This window comes from Ischnura elegans, chromosome 1 (assembly GCF_921293095.1).
Source record: "Ischnura elegans chromosome 1, ioIscEleg1.1, whole genome shotgun sequence".
NCBI classification, from domain to species: Eukaryota; Metazoa; Arthropoda; class Insecta; order Odonata; family Coenagrionidae; genus Ischnura; species Ischnura elegans.
In genome coordinates, this window is record NC_060246.1 from 92,681,844 (window position 1) to 92,706,023 (window position 24,180).

At 35.9% G+C, this 24,180-nt stretch overlaps 1 protein-coding gene across 1 annotated transcript; it reads right to left on the bottom strand.

The window, feature by feature from the left end:
* Positions 1–229: 229 nt before the first annotated feature.
* Positions 230–23,947, bottom strand: LOC124166325 (acyl-CoA synthetase short-chain family member 3, mitochondrial). The gene is made up of 15 exons (XM_046543809.1): positions 23,793–23,947; positions 23,220–23,428; positions 15,282–15,486; positions 14,311–14,455; positions 14,035–14,179; positions 13,166–13,262; positions 12,366–12,598; positions 9,774–10,977; positions 8,293–8,403; positions 8,107–8,179; positions 7,177–7,306; positions 6,941–7,086; positions 3,831–4,068; positions 3,283–3,479; positions 230–1,252 (listed from the first exon to the last, which is right to left on the bottom strand). The coding sequence occupies exons 2-15, from the start codon at positions 23,395–23,397 to the stop codon at positions 1,169–1,171; spliced, it is 3,186 nt and encodes a 1,061-aa protein (XP_046399765.1). The 5' UTR covers positions 23,398–23,428; positions 23,793–23,947; the 3' UTR covers positions 230–1,168.
* Positions 23,948–24,180: the final 233 nt, after the last annotated feature.

Sequence of the window (24,180 nt, forward strand, 5' to 3'; positions counted from 1 at the left end):
GTTCATTATTTTTCTCTCAGTCAACTTTGAAGGTTACATTTTAAATACTTACATATGATACTTTATTCAACATGCTCTTCCCACTGGTGTAGTTCTGATATTCATAGGTAATATGTAAATACTTTTTCATATTTAATGTTAACACATGATCAAGCACCCTAAGCACCTTATCACTATGCTGAACTTATTATTATTATGTTTGATGGAATATTAAAGACACATTTACAACTGATGGATAAACATACTTGTCATGTAATTAGAGAAACAGGCAACCCATGACGGCACATGCTTGTTATACAAGAAGGTAACCAGAAAAAAATGTAGTGTGAGAGTTCATTTAGAGGGTATGAATTAACTTAAGACTGTATCTCCCCTGCAATTTGGGGGTTTGAACCCCTGGACTCTTCTCACACTCTTCACCCTGCTGTTCACCACTACTGAAGGGTTTAGGTAGAAGACTCAGTTTTACCACACTTTCCTAAAGTTATATCAAACATGGTATGAGCAGAAATTCATCTGCAGTATCATTAGAATGCCAATACAGATCTATAGTATGGCATATGTACTTGGCTGATTTCCTGTCACACTGCTGAACACTTTTCATGTGTGAACAATGATAATGAGTTTTCAGAATATTATACACAGGGAAAACCATTTGCAATCTACATTTTACTTTGATATTTGGCCATTAATTTTTAAACTATTTTTATCCACAAAAAAATCTTGGTTTGTTGAAATCATATGCCATGTGCATGACTTGAATAAATAAATTATGTAATAATGCAAATTACTCTTATTTTCCATGAAAAATATCTTATCATGCGGGGAGCACACAGTTGGGTTTACTTTCTAATTAATTAATCAATTAAAATGGTGTTAAAGTAAATAGAATATAGAGTAGAAACAAATTAAATGGTCCATAATGGTCAAGATTCACTTGTGGAACATTAATTTGTGTCATTGTTAACTGCTGTTACTGAAATGCATTACTATAATGTCACTAATTGCTCCTGTGAATGGAATATTTCTGAGTCGTTTAATTGAAAAGTTGTTCAGTAGTTATATACTGAATCAATGTTTTTGTGCACTACTTTGACCACTGTTTGGCACTAAGGTGATTTCTTTCTAAGTTTTTAAGTTTTCTTTTCTAACTATACTTCACTGAATTTCACTTCACTTGACTCAGGTTCATGGTTTGAAGCACAGCTTTTATTTCCTCATATACTAATGGGTCCTCAACTGTAGATGGAATCTGTGAATTGAAACGATATGCATGCTTTAGTGCTGTTATGATAAAATCGTCTAGATGCCAGTGAATATGCAAATGAAACTTGGTAGCAGATGTATATACCACAGCTACATTATTTAACTCCCTCCCTCTATAAAATATTATCCTAAAATATGTAATAATAATAATGAGATATATGATGATAAGAAGGTAAAAAATACTTATTAGAGAAAAACACGAGTATGCTGCTAATCAAACCTGCATCTTGCTATGGTACCCTCACACTTAGGGTGACACACTTTTCAACTTTAATCCTAGACAAAAATTTGAAATGAAAATCCTCAGGATCCTTCAAAATTGTGGTGATGTTGTATCCTATAATGGAATTCTTAAAATGCTTCATTGTCATTCATAGTTAAGCCAATAAAACTGTAAGTATTAACTATATTGCATGTTATTTTTCTGTTCCTCTTGAACATTGTAATGATACTGAAAATTTTAGTGCTCCCTCTCCAACTGATGATGGTTCATTCTCCTCCAAAATCAGGAATTCTTAACCCATACCCTTCTCTCCTTCCCTCTGGTTATTGGTAAAATACTTTGAGTGGCGTCAGTTTGATAACTTTTTGGGGAATTGAGTTTGCTATAATGCATTTAATTTTAACTTCCTTCTACAATACTATACATACTCATGAAAATAGGTACATACATGCATATTTGTTTACTGATTTAAAATTTTTAGATGTAGTTAATTATTCATTTCATATTTTTCAATTTCTCTAAAAATTGGTTTCAAAACAATAAATTTCTCTATGGTGCAACTTGCACTGTACATTACTCCTGTGGGTGGCTCTGGATAGAAAGCTTTTAGATTATTGTGTGTAGGATTTTGATGACTGTGAACATTGCTGGGGAATTAGTGTGGGGGATCATGGGACAGCCAACCCTTAAATCACCCACCCTCCAAGCATTCTGGGGGTTACCCATTTCTAAAGGAGGTGTTTATCCCCAGGAAAATTTATTTTAATTTAGCCCTCTCAGACCTTTATCGAGCACAATATCTGATGAAACTTTTTATGATGATTTTTTATTAAATTTTTCTGGGGGGCCAGTGGCTTTCTGGGACAAGGGACCTGACACCCCTTCTGATCTCCAAGCTATGTATATGTTGAGGAGGCAACTGACAGCTAAGGTCAGTTGCTTTTTGATGGATTGGTTACCATTTGGTGAGGAAGGTAAGGTGGGCACATGCCCATCATTGTTATTATAGCCTGCTCTTAACAAAATGTACCTGTGGGATTTGGCCTAGCTCTCAATGTAACAGACATAGGGCTTTAATTTAAAGTACCCTTGGCATATAGCCCAAGTTGGGATTGCAGCTTCTGAATATATGTTACTGCAATTTAAACTCTTTCCACAACCAATCCATCATACCGTATTTATCTGCCCTTTTTTCCAAAAATGCTCATGGGAAAAGTAAAGAGGAGACTATATATAGGAGGAGAATATATTCAAGCATATTTAAAAATTTTTTTTCCCAAAACTGAGTCCTCAAAATTAGGGGGGGGACTATATTTGGAGAAATACGGTACTAAGTGGTCTTCCCACTTGCAAAGAAAATTTTCTGCCTTATTATATGAATGTTTATAAACTGATTTCAACTCCCTCTACTTCACTAATGGCTTTTAATTCACAAAATGTAATCAGTTTATATGTTGCTTTTATGATGAAAGTAAAATTTCAGGGAATACCATTGAAATAATTCTAATGGATTTATGGAAGCTGTAGAATCCTCGGTTCATATTCCTTAATGCTTCATTAAAGTTTCTGAAAGCATTTCAAACATTTTTCACTAGGTAGGCAGATTCAGTAGAAAAACCAACCAAAACATATTGAAGTGGTGACCATTAATGAGCATGCCTTATAAGCACTAATTTGAGACTAAAAATAATAGAAATAGTGAGAGGTTGAGTGCATGACATTTTATTCCCCAGTTGTTATGGGAATAACTTTTGATGTACTGGAAATATTTACTAAACTTTATTTTACTTTACCTTCAGTGGAAGACCACGGGCCATTCTTGCTATACTTCTTCGGGGTATTTTTCCAGAACGAGTTTTTGGTAGTGCTGGAACAGGAAATGCAAGGTGGAAGGCAGCAATAGGACCCACCAACTCTCTCACCATTTGGAATAACTTTGTAGACACACGTTGTGCTGCACTGTCATCACTCTCCCCATTTTTCTTCCATTCTTTGGACAAAAGCATAACAGAGCATCGGTATTCAGAGTGTTTATTATGAAAGCAATGCTTTTTTTTGGTACCTTCTCTTTCTACTGTAAACTGTAGACATTTGTTTGGGGAGAATTATATATTTGTTTTGGCCAGTATAAACCGTTAAAAGTAAGTAAGTATTATGAGTTAAGCAAATACACCAAATTTGAATATTCAGAGGGAGATTTATTTGAAGTAAATGTGGTGTGATTCTATTGTATAACCTTAGTAATATAAAGTATACTTTTAAATCATTACGCTTGGAATCTCTTTATCTAATTTTATAAGGCCCCTCGTAATAGGGTTCTAGGATAAATCATGCCACTTACTTGGTGTTGGAACATAAAGACATAATGGAACTTCTCCTTTTGTACAGTCTGGTATGCCTACAACAAGTGCATCACAAACATCGGGATGTTGAAGGGCCACAGCTTCAATGGCAGCGGCTGAAAGCCTATGTCCAGCTACACTTACGACATCATCTTCCCTTCCAGTCACAACTATCCATCCATTGGAGCTATTTGCATCAGGAACAATATATCCAGCATCCATGGTATCATAATAGCCCTGGAATATTTTTTATTATTTCACTAATGCTATTTTAATGTTTGAAATAATAAAAATATGTTATTTATGTATCTCCTTAATCTTTCAATAACATTTCAAGAATTAGGCATATTTTTATTTAAATTCTGTAATGGTTTTTTCATAATTTGGCTTGACTGTAATCAATATTGAAAATGCAGTGAATTCCTTTTTTCTTTAATAAACATAAAAATAAATTAAATTAGGAAACACCCATATTCAAAGCTCTCGCCATTAATTAATATTTAATTTATTAATGTAATTATTTAACCCCCTTTAAATGCCTACTGCAGCAATTCCCTCAAGGACTAGCATTTTCCCAACCCCTCTTTCCTCCCCCACCTGTTTAGCTATGTTGTGAGAGCTATGACCACTCGGTGTTCAGCGGGTTGCGAGTATTTTAGGATACTCGTCCTGACTCTGTTATGATTTTTCCTCTACATACTACCAGTGGCGGCTAGTGGTAATTTATCTAGGGTGTGCATTAGAGCAGATATAGGATGATTTAATTATATTATGTTAATCCTAATCCATGAGCATCATATTTCCTCGTAATAGAATACATAGCAAGCAAACCATATCACTGGTACACTCTACCCTTAAAATTGCATGAACAGAAATAATATTAGCATGTGTGAAAATAATTATTCTCAACACACCTTTATAAGTGACGGTAGTTGAAATTCATTCTCTTTTCCTCACACCCTATGAGGAAGTAGTGTAGAAAACGGCCATACAGATGGCTCTGTAGACGGACTAGGATCCTGGGCGCAGGTAGTGTAGGTGGCGGCTACACCACTACACTACCTGCTAGTCAGTCACCAAAAACATGCGCAAGCGCATTCGCATGGTTTTGAGTCTGCTCCCATCGCCCCTTTGAACAGCACATACCCCCCCGCTTACCTCGTCCCGCCAGACCACCCTCAAGCGATCGCACAGACCGAAAATGCGCCCGGCATGATGCCACGGGATCGCACACTTGTAGAGCGGTGAATTCGAAAAGGAGATGGCTGTGGCGTTCGGAAGCTCATGTTTCTTGCATATGCAGACAGTACTTTTATCCTTCGCGTTGCAAAGGAATAGTTTTCTTTTATAATTTATTCATCTTTGGGTGTGCACTTGCTAACATGCGTATACGCACGCGCCGCCACTGCATACTACATATTAACCCCTTGCACTGTAATCACGAGTCTATCTCGTCATGAAATTTCGATGCCAAACCGCGCAATGACGAGTGTATCTCGTCATCGGATTTTCATAATTTTAGCACTATTTAGAGGAACAATGTAATTATGTATTTTGAAAGCTTAGCAATGTTAAAGCATTCATAGTATATTTATTTATTTGCCCTGAGATTGATAACAGTATTGTGCATCAATATAGGGCACGTCAATGAATTACACAAAGTGCATGTACAAGATAATATAAAATACATGGTACATGCATGGTAAAATACATCTTAAAAAATTGTACCTATATATAACTGAAATTAATCACTCATTCCACTCCTTTAAAAATTTGAATCAAAGAATTCTTTTAAAGAGTAAAGCATTTTGGAGCGGAAAAAGTTCAACGCCTTTTTCCTAAATACTGCGGTACCTATCTTAATTTTGAGGTCCTGGGGTAAATGATTGTAAATATTTAACCCCATGGACATTGGTCCATGCTTTGCAATAGTAGTCCTAACAAAATTTGGGTGAAAATCCTTATGCTTTCTGGTATTATAGTTATGAATCCTATCATTTGTCACATAGTCTACTAGATTTTTTTGGACAGACACACAAACAGCATACATATAAACACTAGGAATTGGCAGTAACCGAAGTCTCTTAAACAGCGGGAGACATGGTGTATGCACTGGAACATTGCATATAAGTCTTATTGCACGTTTTTGTATCTTGAAGATAATGTCTGCATGGGGAGAGGAACCCCAAAACAGGATGCTAAACATCACTTGTGTATAAAATTCACCATTTCATTAATTCATATTTCATGAAACATAATGCATTGGAAGGATTAAAATGATATCAGTCGAGTAGCAATAGCTGTGTTCTCCATGTTTAATAATCACATTTTATTTCACGGTTCTAGGTTAATTACAAATTACAAATTACAAAATATCATTTCATTACCTACCATTTAAAAGAGAACCACCAAAAAAATAATGGGAGAATAGGAGCACGATATTCAGAAAATTAATCGAAGTGGAAGGGGTTAATGAGTAGAGGTATGCACGACCTCTGACTGGCATCAGTGGTAGAATATAGCCGGGAAAACGTCAAATTATTATTTTATAGAAAGCAGGAGCTAATTTGAAGGAGCATATCTTAAATCTGTACTCCTAAATAATTTAGAGGGATTTGAGCTTATGATTATTCCTTCTCTTCATAAAGAGAAAACTTTGGAAAATACCCCTACTTTAATGGTGTAACAGTTATTTTCTTAAATGGTATTGGCTCCCTTAGAATTTATTGATGATGCTAATATTCTGGCATGATGTATCAATACCTCCACTGCACAAATGCTCAACAATCACCCACTGATACAAATATGCTCATCTTGTAGCTCTAGTAGTACTAGATGAGCAGATTTCATTCGGTGGGCATTTGTTGATCGTTAGTGTAGTGGAGGTATCGGTATGTACTAGTATTTCCAAGGCATGACCATAAAATATTAATAAAAAAAAACTGTAGCAATCAAGCCCACTCTTCTTATTTAAGATTGTTTATAATTCATTCAAATCCAACAACACCCAATTATGAAATTTATGAGACGAGCATCTATATCTAGTGAAATATAATTTTTAATTTTGCATTAATATTACACGTATTAAGTGCAAGAGACCCATACTCACAGGAAATGTTGAAAAATAGAGAAGTTTGAATTGTTCTGGGTTCTTGTATAAAGTTGACAAAGTTCCTGGAGGTAGAGGAAGTCGAGCAGCGATACGCCCTTCTTCTCCTACTGCAGCTTCACTTCCATCATCTCGCAATATTCTCACTAAAAGGATATATTGTATTAAGCTATATGTGATTGACAGATGAGTAGGTAGTATGCAATTTATAAGATCTTCATATATATTATACTTACAGTTGAATCCTGGGCAAGACTTCCCTGTAGATAGACCAGGTGGATCATTTGGAGAGTGATTAAGTCCTAAGAAAGTTGCAGTAATAGAATGGCCAGTTTCTGTCTGCCACCAGTGATTTACGACTCCAACCTAAGTAAAAGTGAGTAATTATTATTAGGGACGATAAATCAAGCCATTTTAATAAGTGGCCAACAGAAAATTTCCTGAAATGTCTATTTCCAATATTTTAGATATAAAAATGAAGATTTCAAATGTTGGCCTCAGCGTTACCATCTGTGTAATTTCCACTACTGTCACCATATTGTCCAAGTAATTACAGATCACTGTAAGCTTTCAATTTTGGTATCCATCATCAATCGACCACTTCAAATTGAAATCATATTTTATGGCACGTTTTATAGCACCAAAGTGGTTTTGACGTATCTACTCCCAAATTTCCCACGTTTTGTAGCGAGAGCTATATGTAATAACTAGGCGTATTGTGGGTTGTGTGCAATATAGGATACTAAAAATATGGGTAAAATACTTTCTGCTCTGTGGAATTCATGAATGATTGATTCATTGGAATTAAGATTCATTTGTATGTGACTATAGTGATTCCCTTTCACATTTTGCGGTACAGTGTCTCCTTTTTACCTATCAAAATATTTTCCATAAACCACCGAAAACTTTCTTTTTTTCTCTAACTATCTTACTTAGACTACTTAGCTTGTGGTGCAAGAAAATTTATGCCTGTTTGCGTGCTTGTTACATTGATTACATTTATTCCATTGAGATAAATTCTGGAGCACTCTGATCAATCCATATGTATTTATTTTTTGTATATCACTACATTAAAATTGGTGGATTTAAATCAAATGTAACATTTTTATTAGAAAAATTCCCCTGACCCAGGCTAAATAATAATGTATGTTACTGTATATTCTTACCTTGAATGTTCTTTCAGCCCAGGTTTTTGTGCTTTGATCCAAACTTTCACCCGCTACAAAAATTGTTTTCAACCTGTGAATATCAAGAAATTTTAAACCTTTGAGCATTACCACTACTACCTACTTTGTAATGAAAACAAAGATAACTTGTTCAATGGAACAGAATCAAGATTGGGAGTTACTTACGACTTTGTTGAGTATTTCTTGCCATGGATGGCATTTGGATCAACTCTTTTTATGACACGCAGAGCAGTTGGCGCAGTTAGTAAGGCATTGACACCATGTTCCTCAATCACTCTAAAGGGAGAAAAAAATTTTGGTAATACAGGCATCCCCCGAGTTACGTAAGAGATGCGTTCCGGCAGACTATGCGTAAGTCGAAATTTACGTAAGTCGAACCTTTGCGTTGGCGCTTCAGAGATTGCTGTATAACAAGTTGTATCGTACAGGAATGAGCGCAACCACATACGCCACCACATCCATCGCTAGAACTGCAATTGTTCACGTTGATTATTGACTTGGGATTTATAAGCGATTTTTCTACAGAAATTAATGAAATTTCCTTCGAGGAATGACAAAAATGGGTCACTTTGTTATTTTTAGCACGTAAAAAACTCTATAACTATTCGATATTTTTCTACCATAGGTTGTACAAGCGAATATATACTTCTTCGCGCTCGCATTCGAAAATTAACGTAATCATTTGAAATACGGTTATCGCTTACGTAAGTACGGATTTACGTAAGTCGAGACATACGTAACTCGGGGGATGCCTGTATGACAGGAATGTTACCATTGCTTTATTACTCTATAACTTCAATGGGTATAGCCAGCCATACTGAGCATTCACCTCTAATCAGTGGGGAAATGAGTGGTGTGACTCATGGAGTTGAGCAGTGAGAGGTCATGGCACTGATCAGGCACCATTGTGGTGAGTGAAGGAAACGTTTAATCACTATTGATCACCATCGAGCAGAAGTGAGAATAATAGTGAGAGTCATGCTAGCTCTGTTGTATTATGTGTTTTCTAAAGAGAATAAATTAATTTTGCAAATGTGATAGATCCTGGCAAAATAGCTTATGTACTCAACTAAAATCGGACAGCTGGTGGTGAATGATTTCCCTTCAAACTTTTTTTGACTTTGCAATGAGTGAAGAGCCTGCACTCTGGTGGTGTAATTGAAAACCTGCTACTGAATATGGTTATCATAATTATGATTGATGATGAATTTTTGAGTACACACAGTCGTATTCATTCAGCCATCCGAGGAATCGTGCCTCAATTTTCGATACTCCTAAAAATGCTCCTACTTGTTATGGATTCGGGCAAGGCAAATTTGCAAGCGAAAACTCAGGCAGCTGACAAGTCTCCCAAATCTGTTAATTCTTGGTGGTTGACCTTGGACCCAAGATGAGTGAGTGGTCAAGCGCAACCACACTTGGTTAATTTGAGGCTCGAATGAATATATTCCAGTCCACTAGCAGACGAGTGAAAATTGGCGAGTTTGGGAGGCACTTTGTAGGGCTCTTATTTTGATATCAGGATTTACTGATCTCTGACCTGAGTGTGGCTTATTCAACCCAATGATAGGTTGAGTCAAGTATAATATGCAAACTGTGTACCCCTATAAATAGTGAATTGGATGAAAAATTTCAAATCCGATTACCTGAAATACTGTCCAGGATCAGGGGTGCGATCTGGCTTCCCTTCGTACATCACTGATGTCAGACCTGCTGTGAGGGGAGCATAGCAAACGTAAGAGTGACCCACCACCCAACCCATATCTGAAGCAGCCCACCATACCCCCTTGTCATTGGGGCATCTTTGATAGTGTTTACTTTCTGATGTTGAATTACAGTTGGACGTATAAACTGGATGATTAAATTGGGGTTTTTCCTCAGAGGTTTTCCCTGCTCTATGTTCGCTCAAAATTTCTTTATGCTTTTCATGCAGATTGCAAGATTTCACACCACACTTTGCATGGCCTGGAAAGTGATTTGCTGGGTTTTGGCCATCCTTCTCAATTTCCACTGATTGCTTCTGTTCCCTGATATCATGCCTCACTAAGTTTCTGGAGACTGAAGTTGGTTCATTTTTGTGATGATTGCTAATTTTTTGCTTTCCTTCAGTCTCATTTATTACCTTGGATGGAGCATTTTTGTTCAATATGCATCCTCTTGAAATGCAGCCTTCTTTATGCTCATCTTTATGATTGCAAAACTTGTCATTAATTTGGACTGAGCTGATACTGTTATGAGCAAACTGATTACTTAAAGAATCAGTCTCGAAATGGACAGGGTGTGACTTTTGTTCTTTCTCTTTATGTTTCAACCCATGGTGGGATTGATTGGTAGTCAAACAATTTTGCAAAGAATCAGTACCAGCTGATTGGTTTTTTGATTCACAATTGAATTCATTCAAAAAGGGTTTATAGCAAAAGTTACTTTGGCTTGCATTGGCAGACAATTCTTGAAGTCGGCGTGGATTATGCATTAGATTTTCATTTCCTGGTGGCATAACCTTTGAGGTATATTTTCTATCATCACCATTTACTAAATGATTACAGGTTGAGGCATCATTTGATTCAGCACCTCGATTTGGCAGGAAGGAAGTAATGTTCCCAGTAATTATCTCTTTATGATGAATGCAACCTTCTGTGTAGGAACTTTTATTCACATCCCTTCTGTGGGGTTCATGATTCATATCATCACATGGTAGTTTTTGATGCTGTAAATCAAAATTTTCATTTTTTGAAGAGGAAGAATTTCTTATATAATTGTGAGGACAGCCCATGCCATAAACTGCATTCATCGTCCATGCAAGAGTTGCCAGATGACCTCCTACTGGTCTAACAACTCCTTTTGGCTGATCTGAAAGATGAGATAATGTCTAAATGATAACAAACAATGACATTATGTTGCACGGAACTAATTCTATGCAAAATATACCCAATAATCCATTGCTAGTTTGGTAAGCTGAGAAGCCTCAAATTGTAATTTGTTTTCAGATGCCGTTATAGAGGTGGATCAAAGCTGATTTTTGAGGCTTCACCACTTTTCTGGGCAATAGTGTGACATGAAATACTTCACAGGATTGCCTTAGGAAAAAAAGGAATAAATCAAAGGTAAGAAAATATATATCCCATCCCCTTTGTTAGCCACTTAATGCAATATTCGAGATGCAAATGTAAATTCTCTTTTTATATGTATAATTTATTTATCACCACATAAATTGTTGACTTTTGTAAATGCAAGGTTTTCTGGACAAACATTTCATTATTTTTGGAGTATGCTAGTCATTTTCAGGCATTGGAGGGTGAGGCTGGCATACAAGGGGAACTTATGTATGCACCTCCTACTTTATGGAAAAAAGCAGTACACCATGTGGTAACTTGTCAACTCTGCCATGCATTCTCGTATGTATTAATAAGAAATTGTGAATCAGCTCTGAAGAGTTTCTTTTTTAATACCAAATGTTTCATACAACTTCCATCCCTCACTGGAATTAAAGGTAAAGAAAATTATCTAAATCTTAAAAAAAAAAAAAATATTCTACCCACAAATAGTTTTTCCTTATTGAAATATTACTGTAACTTTGTATGTTCTGCAGTAATGATTTTTATGATACACCCCTGGATATTGATATCTACCGCATCATCAGTAATACCATCAATCTTTATAACAGTTTAGTACGTAAACCAGTTGCAATATGGTGAGGAGTGTTGAATTAGGGAAGGAAAGGTCATGAGAGTGAGGAAGGAAGGAGCACAATTACTTGGTTTTGATGGTGATAGGCGGGAGTGCAAAGTGGGGTGGTGTATCTAGAACAGGAGAATAAAATGATAAAATTTTATTGTTGCAAATATTTTTTGACTAGTTAATGTGCTCCCTAATACAGTGGTACTTTACTCAGTTGAATGACAATATTAGTTTTGACAAGTGTAAATAAATGCATTTCTATGAACAGTCACTCCCAATTCTACGACCTTTAGTTGTATGACTTTCCCACTTGTACCACCTAACTAAACAAAGCCTACGGAGAGCACTATGAAGTGTCATTTCAAGTCAACTTTCTTCAACCATGGATTATTTTAAGCAGCCTATCCTCACTCTCATGATTTGATTAAATCTGATAACTTTTTAGATTTATTTTTAAACCTTAAGCATCTTAACATATATGGGACAATATTGTTTGCATTTATCTGGAAATAATGTTTGTAAGTAGAATCATTATGAGAAAGGGATATTTTTTGTCTTACCTGTTGTTCCTGAAGTGTAAAGAATATACAGGGGCTCATTTGCTTCCACAGGAACACAAGGTGTATGATTGGCTGAGTTTAGGGCATCCTGCCAATCTAGTTCTGTTATACCTTCACCAAACATGTGGTCATGCTTTTCTCCCTCTAGTTTGATCTCAGGCCTTTCGTAAATGATTATATGGCTTGGCTTGTAGCTTGATTGTTGAAGGGCTTCTTTCAATATTGAGCGATACCTGAAATATTGATAGATGGTGTTATTTTTTTCCTATTGACAATATCTTAAAGCATCTTTTATTTTGGGTCTTATCATTTTATTTTTACATATAGAATTTGAAAACCATTAAAAAAATATCACTTTGGGTATTTTCGTTTCATGCATATTTCATATGGTGGATGGTAATATTTTTGGCTTACTGAATCTTGAATGATATATTTAAAAATTCAAAAATTTGATCCTGATTTGGAGTATTCCAGTTGAAAAGAGCATTAAATGGCACCATAATTATTGTAAAATAGCATTGAGATCAGCTGGGAGTCAGTAAGGAAGAGTAAAATATACCTGTGTGGTACGAATTTCTGTGTGCAAATATTCTTTAAAATATACAAAATGTATGAAATCGATCATGAGGTGAAAGTAAAATTTTCTGGTTTAGTAGAAGCGAAGTCAACAAGTAACTACATATTTACTTATAAAAAATTTAGTCTTTGGGAATTTGATCAATTTTGCCACAAATGAATCTATTGATTTGAACTCCTTATTACATACATACAAATGTAATTTTTATCTCTTAATTCCTCACCGGACAATTTTATTTGGCTCCACTCCACAGTTTGCAGCCACGATGACAGATGGCTCCACATGGTCAATTCGTGTCTGCAACTCACGAGCAGCAAAACCTAAGAGTCAGTCATCTGTTAGTCTGAATATTTTATAAAAAAATATGTATGTTAGTTGTAGCAGTGGTTAAAAAACTTATCATTAGAGTGAAAATATTGTAGACTGTCAAATCCTATTTAAATTTGTTCCAATGGGATATTCTATGAAAAAATCAATTTTTGTGACAGATTTAAAGCATTTAATATGAAGGATAATTCTTGAGTAATTTTTTCACCTTACATAATCAAAAGTTAGGAGTGTACTTGTACAGGAAAAATATTTTCTAGTCAAGCATTTCATTATAGAGCCTTTCCCTTAGAGTTGAATTCATTATTCAATTCTCTTCAGTGAACGGAAAATATTGCATATAAAATGTTTACCTTCAACTGTGAGCAAGATCATGGCTAAAAATTGTTTGGGTAGACTCATTTGGAGGGGCTTTACGTAAGGCTGTGGCTACTCCCTAAAAAATGCGAAGGGATTTGAAATCCTTCTGACTGATTTCGAATTTGATTATGAGTACATTGTTTAATCAATCATTACATTGAATTTTCATGTAAAATAAACAATGCTAATAGCATGAATCATAGGCAGATTTACGGGGGCACGTGCCCGCCTGAGACACTTAAAAAATAGACAAAATTTTTAATACAAATATTAATGAGTTTGTTTGTTATTAATGAATTTTATATTTTAATATAAAAGTTCATTTTGTTGAGGATGAAATCAATATATACCTTAAACTTTTATCTTCGGAGGAAACTTTTACGCTAATTTTATGATAATACTGACCTCCAAACACAACAGAGTGAATTGCTCCCAAACGAGCTGTGGCCAACATCGCTATTATTGCTTCCGGAATCATGGGCATATAGATTAAAACACGATCACCTTTATTTACTCCAATGCTTGAATAGACTCCAGCAAGTAATGAGACCTAGTACAAAAGGTAATACATTTTTTAAGACAACATCACCTATGAATCATCATCATATATTTTATATATTTATACTTTTTATAAATATATATTTCATACTTTATATAAGCAAGTAAAAAAATTGTACTTGCCTTCTGAAGAAGCTGTGAGTATGTTATCCGACGAATGGATGAAGTAACAGGGCTATCATGTATTAAAGCCACTCTCTCCCCTAACCCATTTTCAACATGGCGATCCACTGCATTGTAGCATGCATTTAACATTCCTCCAACAAACCTCAAGAAAGTAAAACATTATTTTTTTCCTCCTTATAATTTTAAAATACATCGTTTATTATAGACAAAGATTATGGAGTGAGAGGAAATTTGTATGGGAGTGCTTTTACTCAATACTTAAAAAAATTCCGGTAAAACTAGCAATGATTGTAAATTTCAGCACTATATAAAGGAAATTTAAGCGTATTTCATGACATTTATAAGTTATTGAGACATGAGAATTGACATATTATTAGCTGTGTAGGCAACCCGCACACCACTCAAGCACCCTTTCCTCCCCGAAGCAAATTTTCGCCTGCCATGCGTTTGACTCCGTGAAGGTACGCCGCTGTCAAGTCCGCGGTTATTTCCTCGAATGCTGAAGGTCAACACGTAAACGATTGCATGAAGACGATGGAATACAAGTCATTTCAATACGATTTTAATTTTTAATAGAGTGGGAAGAGGCGGTGGAATGGAAGGATGAATGGAATTATGAATAATGCAGATATGTTCTTCGTATAAAAAGTCCATTGGAAGAAATTCCATCCCTGCAGAAACGTTTAAGTGTATAGATATATTTTGCGATTGCAGGGAACATGTCCTTCTCTTTTTTTCTTTTTCTTACTTTCTTATTTTTCCCCGTACACGTAGATTATTTTTTCGATTGGGGGATGGTTGAAATTTACCGAAGAGTTCTGTAAATGTGTTCATTTTTTTAATCGGGGGAAATTTAAACTCTACCAAAGTGTTGTCTTTTAATTTCGCCTTTTTTTTAAACTCTGATTGTGACTCTACGTACGCTTTAGTTGTTCTATTTAAGACGAAAAGACTAAGAAAATTCTTACCACTTGGTGAAAGGAGGGTCTGAGTCATCCAAAATTTTATCCCACGGTTTGAACCATGATAGTCTGCGACCAACTTGCGACCAAAACTGAGCAGGATTCTCCATCGAGAGCTTAAATTCTTCATCGTATTTTCTATCAGCTCTACATTGCTTAGGTCCATGGTAGTCTTGGAATCCAAAGAGTTTTTCAAAATTTTCCTCGCCATCTGAAATTTTAAATCAGCCAGTTGTACTGGTATTTCTTACGCAATAGGGTACCATGTCTGGGGAGAGACCTTAAGTTACGTGTTTTCTATGAAATCGAAAAAAATATTTTTATTTATTTATTGGCCCACCACCGAAAACTGCGCTATTTGGCCTTTTATAGACAGGGTTATCATAAGATTTAACAATTGAACGCACAAGAACATCCATGCCCTGGATAGGGGCAATCTACTCAGGCGGACCTCAAACCTGCGACATTCGCTTCAGCAGATGAGGAATTTACCCCGCCGCCACCGAATCTAACGATAGATGCCATTTGTAGTGATTATTTTATGAAATTTGCAAATCACAATAGCTAGGAGAATTTCCTCAAAGACAGCCATACCAAACCAAAGGTTGGGCTCGTCAAAGCATAGTCGTGACCTGTGAAAGGGGTGGGGGGCAAAGAATGAAAACCCCCTTAAGCTTGTGGGGAAAGGTTCTCGCTCCAATAAGATCCTTCCAAAAATTTTTTTCCGGCCGCAGCCTCGCATACGAGTTCGAAGCCGTAAACCTTTTAGCTATCCACAGGGTCTGGGGTGATTGGGGGCAGTGGCGGATCTAAGGGAGGGGAGCTAAGGGGGCTATAGCCCCCTCCTGAATATCCAATTTACAATAGATAGAATGGTAATTTTTTCCGCACCCCCACTACTCCTGGAAATTCAACCCCCACTTATCCTTCCCCCCTTGTCCCTATCCTGGATCCGTCACTGATAGGGGGCCCTCGGCTCATGATGTGGCCTCTACCAGAAAATTTTACAAAATCGCAGGCCCAGAAATGGATTTTCACCTTATTCTGGCTCTTAAAAACTACGTAAAAGTCAATAAAAAATATCAATTTCGTAAGAAATAAAAAGCAATGAAAAGTGAGAATTTTACTGCTCAAAAAATTAAATGATGTATTATGGTTCTATTTTCTATTTATTAAATTTGTTCCTTGAAACTGCACTGAAATCTAAAAATCCTCTAAAATAAACTTTTCGAACAACCCTTTCAAAAAAGCATCAGGTTCTCTTGTACCTTCCGACACCTCCGTTTTATTTATTTTTTAAATATATAATTTTACACTTGCAACGAATGAAAACGTAGAATTTTATACTTAATTGCAAAAAAAACTTTGGTTCAATTAATCCGAGTCTTTTTTTTAATTACACCTTTCATATAAACTTCACGTAAGACGCGAGCGTTGTGGGGGCCCCATTGGCTCGGGGACCACGGCGATTGCCGACAAGCCGATCTGGACTCACCGCCCCTAGCTATCCGCGCTGAATACTTCTTACATTTACGCTCTTTTGCACCCAGATGGAGATATTTGAGAATTTTTCAAATATTTTTTATGCGACTTTCGTCGATGTATCCCTTTAAGGGGGTTAAACTCGTATTAAAATTCTCACAGTTTTGGACATTATTAAATCTATGATTACCGAGGTCTTTCTATATGGAGCAGCGATTTCACGCGTACGTGATTGATATAGGTGCTCTTTGTTTGAAAATATTTTTGCTACAGACACAAATATACAATGAGCCTAGTCAAAATACTACCCAAGAAAGATTAATTTCATTAATCCATAGCAGTCATTTATTTAGCATGTTTTGAGCTCTCTATAATTTTTTGGAAAATGAAAAATTGGTATTTTAGTAATCAATTGAAAATATAAGAAAAAGACACGCCTGACTAGGTGGCGAACTCATCGAATTCCATGAATCTAAAATGCAAATCATCAGTCGTCAATTGCTCTCGGATCCATAGGTATATGATCTGAATGTATGCATGTACGTTGAGTCTATTTTGATAGCTAAGTTCGGTAGGACAGTGGTATGCAATATCTTGTAACGTTAAAAGTTTTGAGATCTAATATGCTTAGACAAGTGGCTTCTAGACATTCATCGATTATTTGTAAAAATTGTTTTGTTAAGCTGGCGGAATACAAGCTTTCACTGTAGAGTCAGCTTAAAAAATTACCATCTATTCAATTTTTTCATAAATTACTGCGGTTTGTATTACTTGGTAATGGTTACTCTTCCCTCGTTTCCCCTTCATTCGCCACTTACGCTCAGGAATCGCAATAGGAAGTAAATATACGAATTTTGCCCTTATATTGGTTTAAAGAACAAGAAGTTAGATCCACCTGCGTGTATATATAAAAACCATATAAGTCGTGAGCAAATGGGGAAATAATTAGTAACAGAGGTGTAGCTGAGGGAAGTAGGGTGTTTAAGTTTTCTCAGAACCCATACGGGTTTCCGACTAATAAATTTTCTATAAAGAAAAAAAATAGGTTCTCGTTTTAAAATTATTTAGAAACAAGTTGAAGAATATTAGTTTAGCTTTGTTTGTTGTAGTCTTAAGGTATATTCCTTTCGGAGTGCAGTAGTTATTAAATTACAAAAAAACTTGTTATACTACCCTTTTTATAGTAATTTTATAGCTACGCTAGAGACTATTGTTCCTGAAGAGAAAAGAAAAGAATGTCGCGCAAACACATACTTGTCTCTACTTCTTTAGAATTAAATAAGAACTTCTAATGACGTATCACAACGTGATACATTTTATATTCATTTAAGTACCTGCATGGTCAGATAAGGCTCGATATTTTTATTCATCCGAAACAAAAATTTCTCCAAGCTGTGTTAATCTACGTTTGAGTATTTTACTCTGAGTTCCTTAATTTGTCGAGCTATTATTTTCATAAAGACAGATCAGACTTAATTTTTTTGACTTTGCTTTCTTCTGGCGTGATTTATGTTCTTCCGTACCACCTTAATAATACGACCTACCCTTCTTCCAGTTGGTAATGTAATGTCTGGATATGTTTTTCTTTGGATTATCTCGCGATTTTGTTATACGTAGTAACATGTTATTTCCGAAAAAGAGGGTCTACGTCTTTCGGAAATTGCATGATCTATTTATCTATGCTGTTAAATCATCTGTACCTAATAGAGGCTTTGCCAAGCATTTATTCCTCCGTGCGATTTCTTAGTCCCTAGAACGCACGTGCTGTATGTCTAGTTTCTGGCCCTTTATGATCAAAAATGTGTCCTAATTTGCATAAACGATTCTTGTCTGAGGCGACGGAGTTACCTCACGCATTCAATTTTGTTGTAGAGAGGAGTTTTATGATGATCTCACAATCAAAGCCATACGTGGGGGCGCAATTAATCATTCATATATACACGGGGAAACCTACTTGACCTTTGGCCGCAATGGTTTGTAGAAGGTTTCCCACGCACCGCTCAATTGTGAACCACATCGAACGACCTGAGGATCCTCGCCTTGTGCGCTCTTGACAATGGGGAAGCATGACATTGTCTTAATTCATGCCATGCGATGATCAAGTGTTTGGAAGCGTTTGCTATTAGGCGTAGATACAGCTTGATATCGAAGCGGCACGTGCTTATTACAAACAAATCAAGAATAGTTTACCAACATAATTGCGACCTACGAAATTACAGTTGCAGCATTACATTTGGTTAACATGCTTGCCCTTCAAGGATATCGTCTTTTGTAAATTAAAATGGTGATAAATATTTAAAAAAGTATTACTATTTGGCAACTGTAGTGCTCAAATTATCATGCAACATATCTTCGGGTGAAGTCCTCTCCGGAATCCCGCCAGGTTGATTGACAAACTCCGCCATCGGAACGTCGGAAATGCCTGATCAGCTTACACGATGGAATTCCCGAAAAGATTTCACTAGAATTATCTTGATAAGTGATACTGTAATGGAATAATACGGTAATTCCTCATGTCAGTACGCTGGGCCTGCACAATACCCCTAAGGATGATGGCAAATTCCCCTAAAATATAAAAAAACACCCTTTTAAACCACCTCCCTGCTTATAAGTTGGAACTTACAGTAAGCACTGTCAATCTATGATGTTGTGTCCAACAGAAGGACCTGTTTTATTATTGCAATAGTTAACATTAATTTATGATTCAAAATTTTTCAATATCACACCACTGTATTACGTAATGTAAACCGGAAAAATATAAAGAGGCATGCCGTAGAATTTTATGCATCAAGGCAGAATATTTATTTTTATTCTTTCAAATTCCCCAAAATTTTTAATGGTTTATTCTAAAAAAAATTTCTCGGTGGGAAAATTTGTGCTCCACAATCCCTGAGGGCGGTCCAATAATTAATAAATTAGAATCTGAGGTCGTGGAACCAAGTGGATCATAGGAGCGATAAGTTTCGATAATGGCCGTAATATATGTATAATTGTGATGGATTGCTCTAAGAGTAATGATATTTTGGCAGAGGTTTTCATGGTTTAAATTTTAAAAGCTGGATAACTTGTAAGTACCTGTAAAATGAAATGAAAAATTTGATATTATGTTTTTAACCTAATATGCATATAAAATCATTTAACACAGATTTTCAAATGTTTCAAGTAACACATTTGTCTACCTAAGTTTTCTTGATAAATTTTTCAATCAAGAATGTAAATTTTTTCCATACCTAATCTACAAGAAAATGTTGGACATAAAAAATACGAGAATCAATACGATAGATAACTGAGTAGGTACTCAATATTTCATAAGAATATTTTTTCTATTACCTCTATTTATTATGAAGGAGTAATTCCATTTTGGTTTTAAAAAATCGTTATATGACAGAGCACAATTCAAATATTCCTATTAATTCGAATGGTAGCAAGGACAAACAATGTATTTGTTTTATTGCTCTGCAATAGGATTTTTTTACCTGGAGATAAGTTTTTTCAAGAACGGTCGATGCGCAAAATAATGGTGTTCCTGGGCTATGGTAGGTATTCAGAGCTAGGATGGCGTGGAATCTACAAACTCCCTGAATTTACCACGGATCACCTGATCGGATATGATTGGATTGGCATTCGCAAGCAGTCTCGAGTATAGAAAGCATGCATTCAACCTTAAATCGGGAAAATTCAATTTGATCATTTCCCTAGGTAAGTAGTTTTTTAGTACCGTCTTATTTCAATGTGATCTCTCTGCTGTTTTCCGAGCGTCCGATGACGCAGTATTTTACAACGCGCGAGAAAAAAAAAATTCTCGCGATTTGCAAAATTTTCCAAAAAATTATGTTGTACCATTGAGTAAGTATATACTTAATCTATGGTTGTACATATTCACAGTAAAAAAATATATTTCTAATGTGCATCAGTGAAAATAATTTATTTACGAAGAATCAAGGTGGCATTAATTTTATGAACATTATTTTCTAAGTATTGCTCTTTATTTTTTGATAGAAGAATGAATATACCTTGAACAACAGTCGTGTAGGGAAGCTTGGTGGCCCTGCTTATACAAATCTAAACATATTATTTAATAGTAAAAATTTGACAGTTTTAAACGCTCAAGACTTTTAAGTAAGAGAGAGCATTTAACTGTTATCAATGCATGGGCGTACCCAGCGAGGGGCAGGAGGGGTAGCTGCACCCCCTAGAAGCAAAAATCGCAAATGTCTTTAAGGAAAATAATATTTTTTCAAGCAAATACTTTTAAAAACTAATAAAGAGCTGTTATAGTTTCCTTAAAAAGTTGATTCCATTCACCTTTTCCATGCTTAAATATTACCTACAACTTGAACAACCATGGCTTGCCCCCCCTTAGTTTTGACCGTGGATAGGCCCTTGTACCAATGCAAAAATGATTATATAGCTATCACCAAACTCAAGCAATTTTCGGCTAAACATACTCTTTATTAATAGAAAGTTGGCTCTTTAGCTTTTTATTTTGGTAACGCTGATCGAAAGGTCCGGGTTCGTATCTCGGGAGAGGCCTTTGGACAACCAAAAACAAAAATCCTTGACGTGGGAGGTGGCCCATGGGAAGGAACAGGCCCCTTGCTCTTGATGTTTAAATTTCTCACTTCTGTAGTTGTGTGTGCTCTTTACTCACTTTTATACACCAACTTTTAGGTTGAATCATGGGGTTATTGAGCAGTAATATAGATAAATCAATTTTGTAATCAATAAACGATCAGTAACTCACTTTAGCTATTACTTCTTAGGGTGAAATTCAACGAGGCAACCTTAGCGAAGAAAAATAAATAAGGAAGACGAATTTTCTCATGTTGAAATTATTAAAGGCGTCTAAATTTCTACGAATAAAACTATGGACACCTTGTTTCAAATGAACTAACTGCCTTCCGTAAGTAGAGATTTTCGCGGGCGTTAAGAGTGGTGAAGTTTTATCACTGGTTTTCGAATGTATTTTCAATTGATAGATCTCACGACGTTTAGCGATAAAATGCCACAGAAATCCTAAGATCTCACACTGAAAGAGTATAGTCAAAAATTTAAAATTATCGGTTGTATTAGTGTTACTTTAAATCTGTTACGAATGATATTTGTCCATTTGAAAACAAAACTTTACATTTTAATTAGTTTTCAATTTTTAATGACATTCTGTTGAGCATGCGAACTATGCTATTGACCACGAATACATTTGCAGGAAGTGACTTTACCCTTCAATTCATTGCTCTTTACAATGATTCGCACCTTTAGGCACCAAGACGCGCATACCCGAAATAAATTGTATTTTACTTTGATACAAGACCTCACTGTGATGAAAATACATCAATAGGGTGGTTTCCTATTATTTTTTTATTCCTTTAATCGAAAGATTATTACTCCTGGAGTACGTATTTCACGCTTTTAGATTTTTAAATGACAACATCTATTTTTCGCGATTAAATGAAAAGTGAAAATTTTCAAGCGCGCGAAAACGCGACGCTTAAGTATGAATGCCGGGAAATATCTCCGTACGTCGTATTTCTGGTTCCCCCTCCCGCCCGGTGAGGTGACCTTGAGGCGAGGCTTAGCGCTGATACGTCGCAGGATGCTAGCGGATAGCTGAGTACCTTGCTGAATGGTAGCGCTTGGCTTAAAAAAGGTTTATTAATACCTTATCAAACGAAGAAAACTTTCCGAACTTAGCCAGTTTTAATAGGTGATTATTAAGACATGTTTCCCTGAGCTCTGTGCCTCATGCATGCATTGGTAACCTCAGACGATGTATAACTCCTATCCTCTCGTGTAGAAACTAGGTCCCTGTGACGTCATGCGGAGTGGAATCGCATGGGCGCCAATCTGGCCTTTTTCAAATGAGGATAAAATTTGACCCTTACCATTCGTCTAAACCGGTATTTCAAAAACCAAATAATTTGTGTATTATGAACACACTAATGGTGGGTAACGAATCGCAATCAATGCCTTTCGTTTTCTTTGATGAAGGAAACTACCCTATTGTACGAACGCATTAATGTTGCGATTTAGGCTATTAATTATCTCATTTTGCAAACAGATCAAGAGTAGCTGAGAAAAACAACTCTGCAATCACAATGAAATTAAAAAGATGATATCTTATTATAAAATAAATACCAGTGAAGATCATAAACATGCACTACATCCATCATAAAAATCATTAAATGTTGGAAAAATCTTAGCTTTGAACATGAATTCAGACAATTTATATTTGATTAATGGCGCCAGGGATGAGTTTTATCCAAACTTTCGCCATTTTAGGTTAAATATATTATTCAATAATAGAAATTTGACTTTCGTTTTCACTTTTGTAACGCTGAAGACTTAGCATTTTTAATTAGAGAGGATATAACTTTTACCAATTCAAAATCATTTTCTAGGCCACTAGTACTAGTATTCATTAGTAATATTACTAGTATTCTATTTAGTGAGAAAATTACTCACCCGATCTAATCCTGGCACCATGTCGATTCTGGAATTCTCTTTGAGAAGATATCAACCTTTCAAACGTTCCCTCCGTTGCGGGCTTCGGCGAACTTGCACACTCTCCATCGGAGATTCCGTCCAAATATTCTTCATCACATGATCCCACATCCTCTTCGTTAAAGGATGAGGTTAACATTTTACCCCTACCCTTTTACCTTAGGTTTGTCCTGAAAAATTGCCATAGCTATTAAGATGCTTTGATTAAAAAAAGGACGACAAAAATGTAGGAACTCAGCCAGTCAAATGCATTAACTGAATAAAAACAGAGGTTTAAACAAACTTAGTCGCAATTAAATTCCCAATTGTGGTGCGAAGAAAGCTTTCGGCACGCGTTCGTTTACTTATTTTTTCCGGTCTTTAAATTTTTTTAAATCAAGGAGAAATTTAATTTTTAAGCCCAAAATGAATGAGTAAAAAAGCTACAAGTATTTTCACGTTTTGAAAATTTTTAGTCGCATTAAAAAAAATGATTTAAATTGAATAATGTTAATGAAAATGAATGAATGAACTGGTGAATGAATTTGTTCTTACGATATTAGCTTCCCTCACTAGAATTACGTAACACGAAAAAAAAATTAGTCGCAGTAAAATTCCCAATTGTGGTGCGAAGAAATGCTTGCGGCACGCGTTCGTCTACTTTTCCACCGTTCTTCTGGCACGAAAGTCAGACCGACGCACTACGAAAATATGAGCAACTGTCCGAGGCAAGGGTGCGGCCCCGATTATATAGACAGGAAGAGAGCTTCCTCCCAGCATAAATCACGGTTACCAAGCTCTAGGAGCGCGTGGTTAGTTAAAATTCGAGTGGTTGTGACTTTGCGTGTGGTGTCAATGCCTTTTCATGAAGGTTAAAGACCGTCACGGGAATTGTGTGCGTGTTTCATGTCGTGGATAAAACCGATAGAGACGAGATATGTAA

Bases quoted from the DNA above. Each gene is read 5' to 3' on its own strand.
- LOC124166325 (XM_046543809.1), bottom strand. From the start codon at position 23,397: ATGTTAACCTCATCCTTTAACGAAGAGGATGTGGGATCATGTGATGAA. The intron at 12,599-13,165 runs GTGAGGAATTAA...TCAATATTTCAG, and splicing joins GAGCCAAATAAAATTGTCCG to GTATCGCTCAATATTGAAAG. The intron at 10,978-12,365 runs GTAAGACAAAAA...CTCATCTTTCAG, and splicing joins TTACACTTCAGGAACAACAG to ATCAGCCAAAAGGAGTTGTT.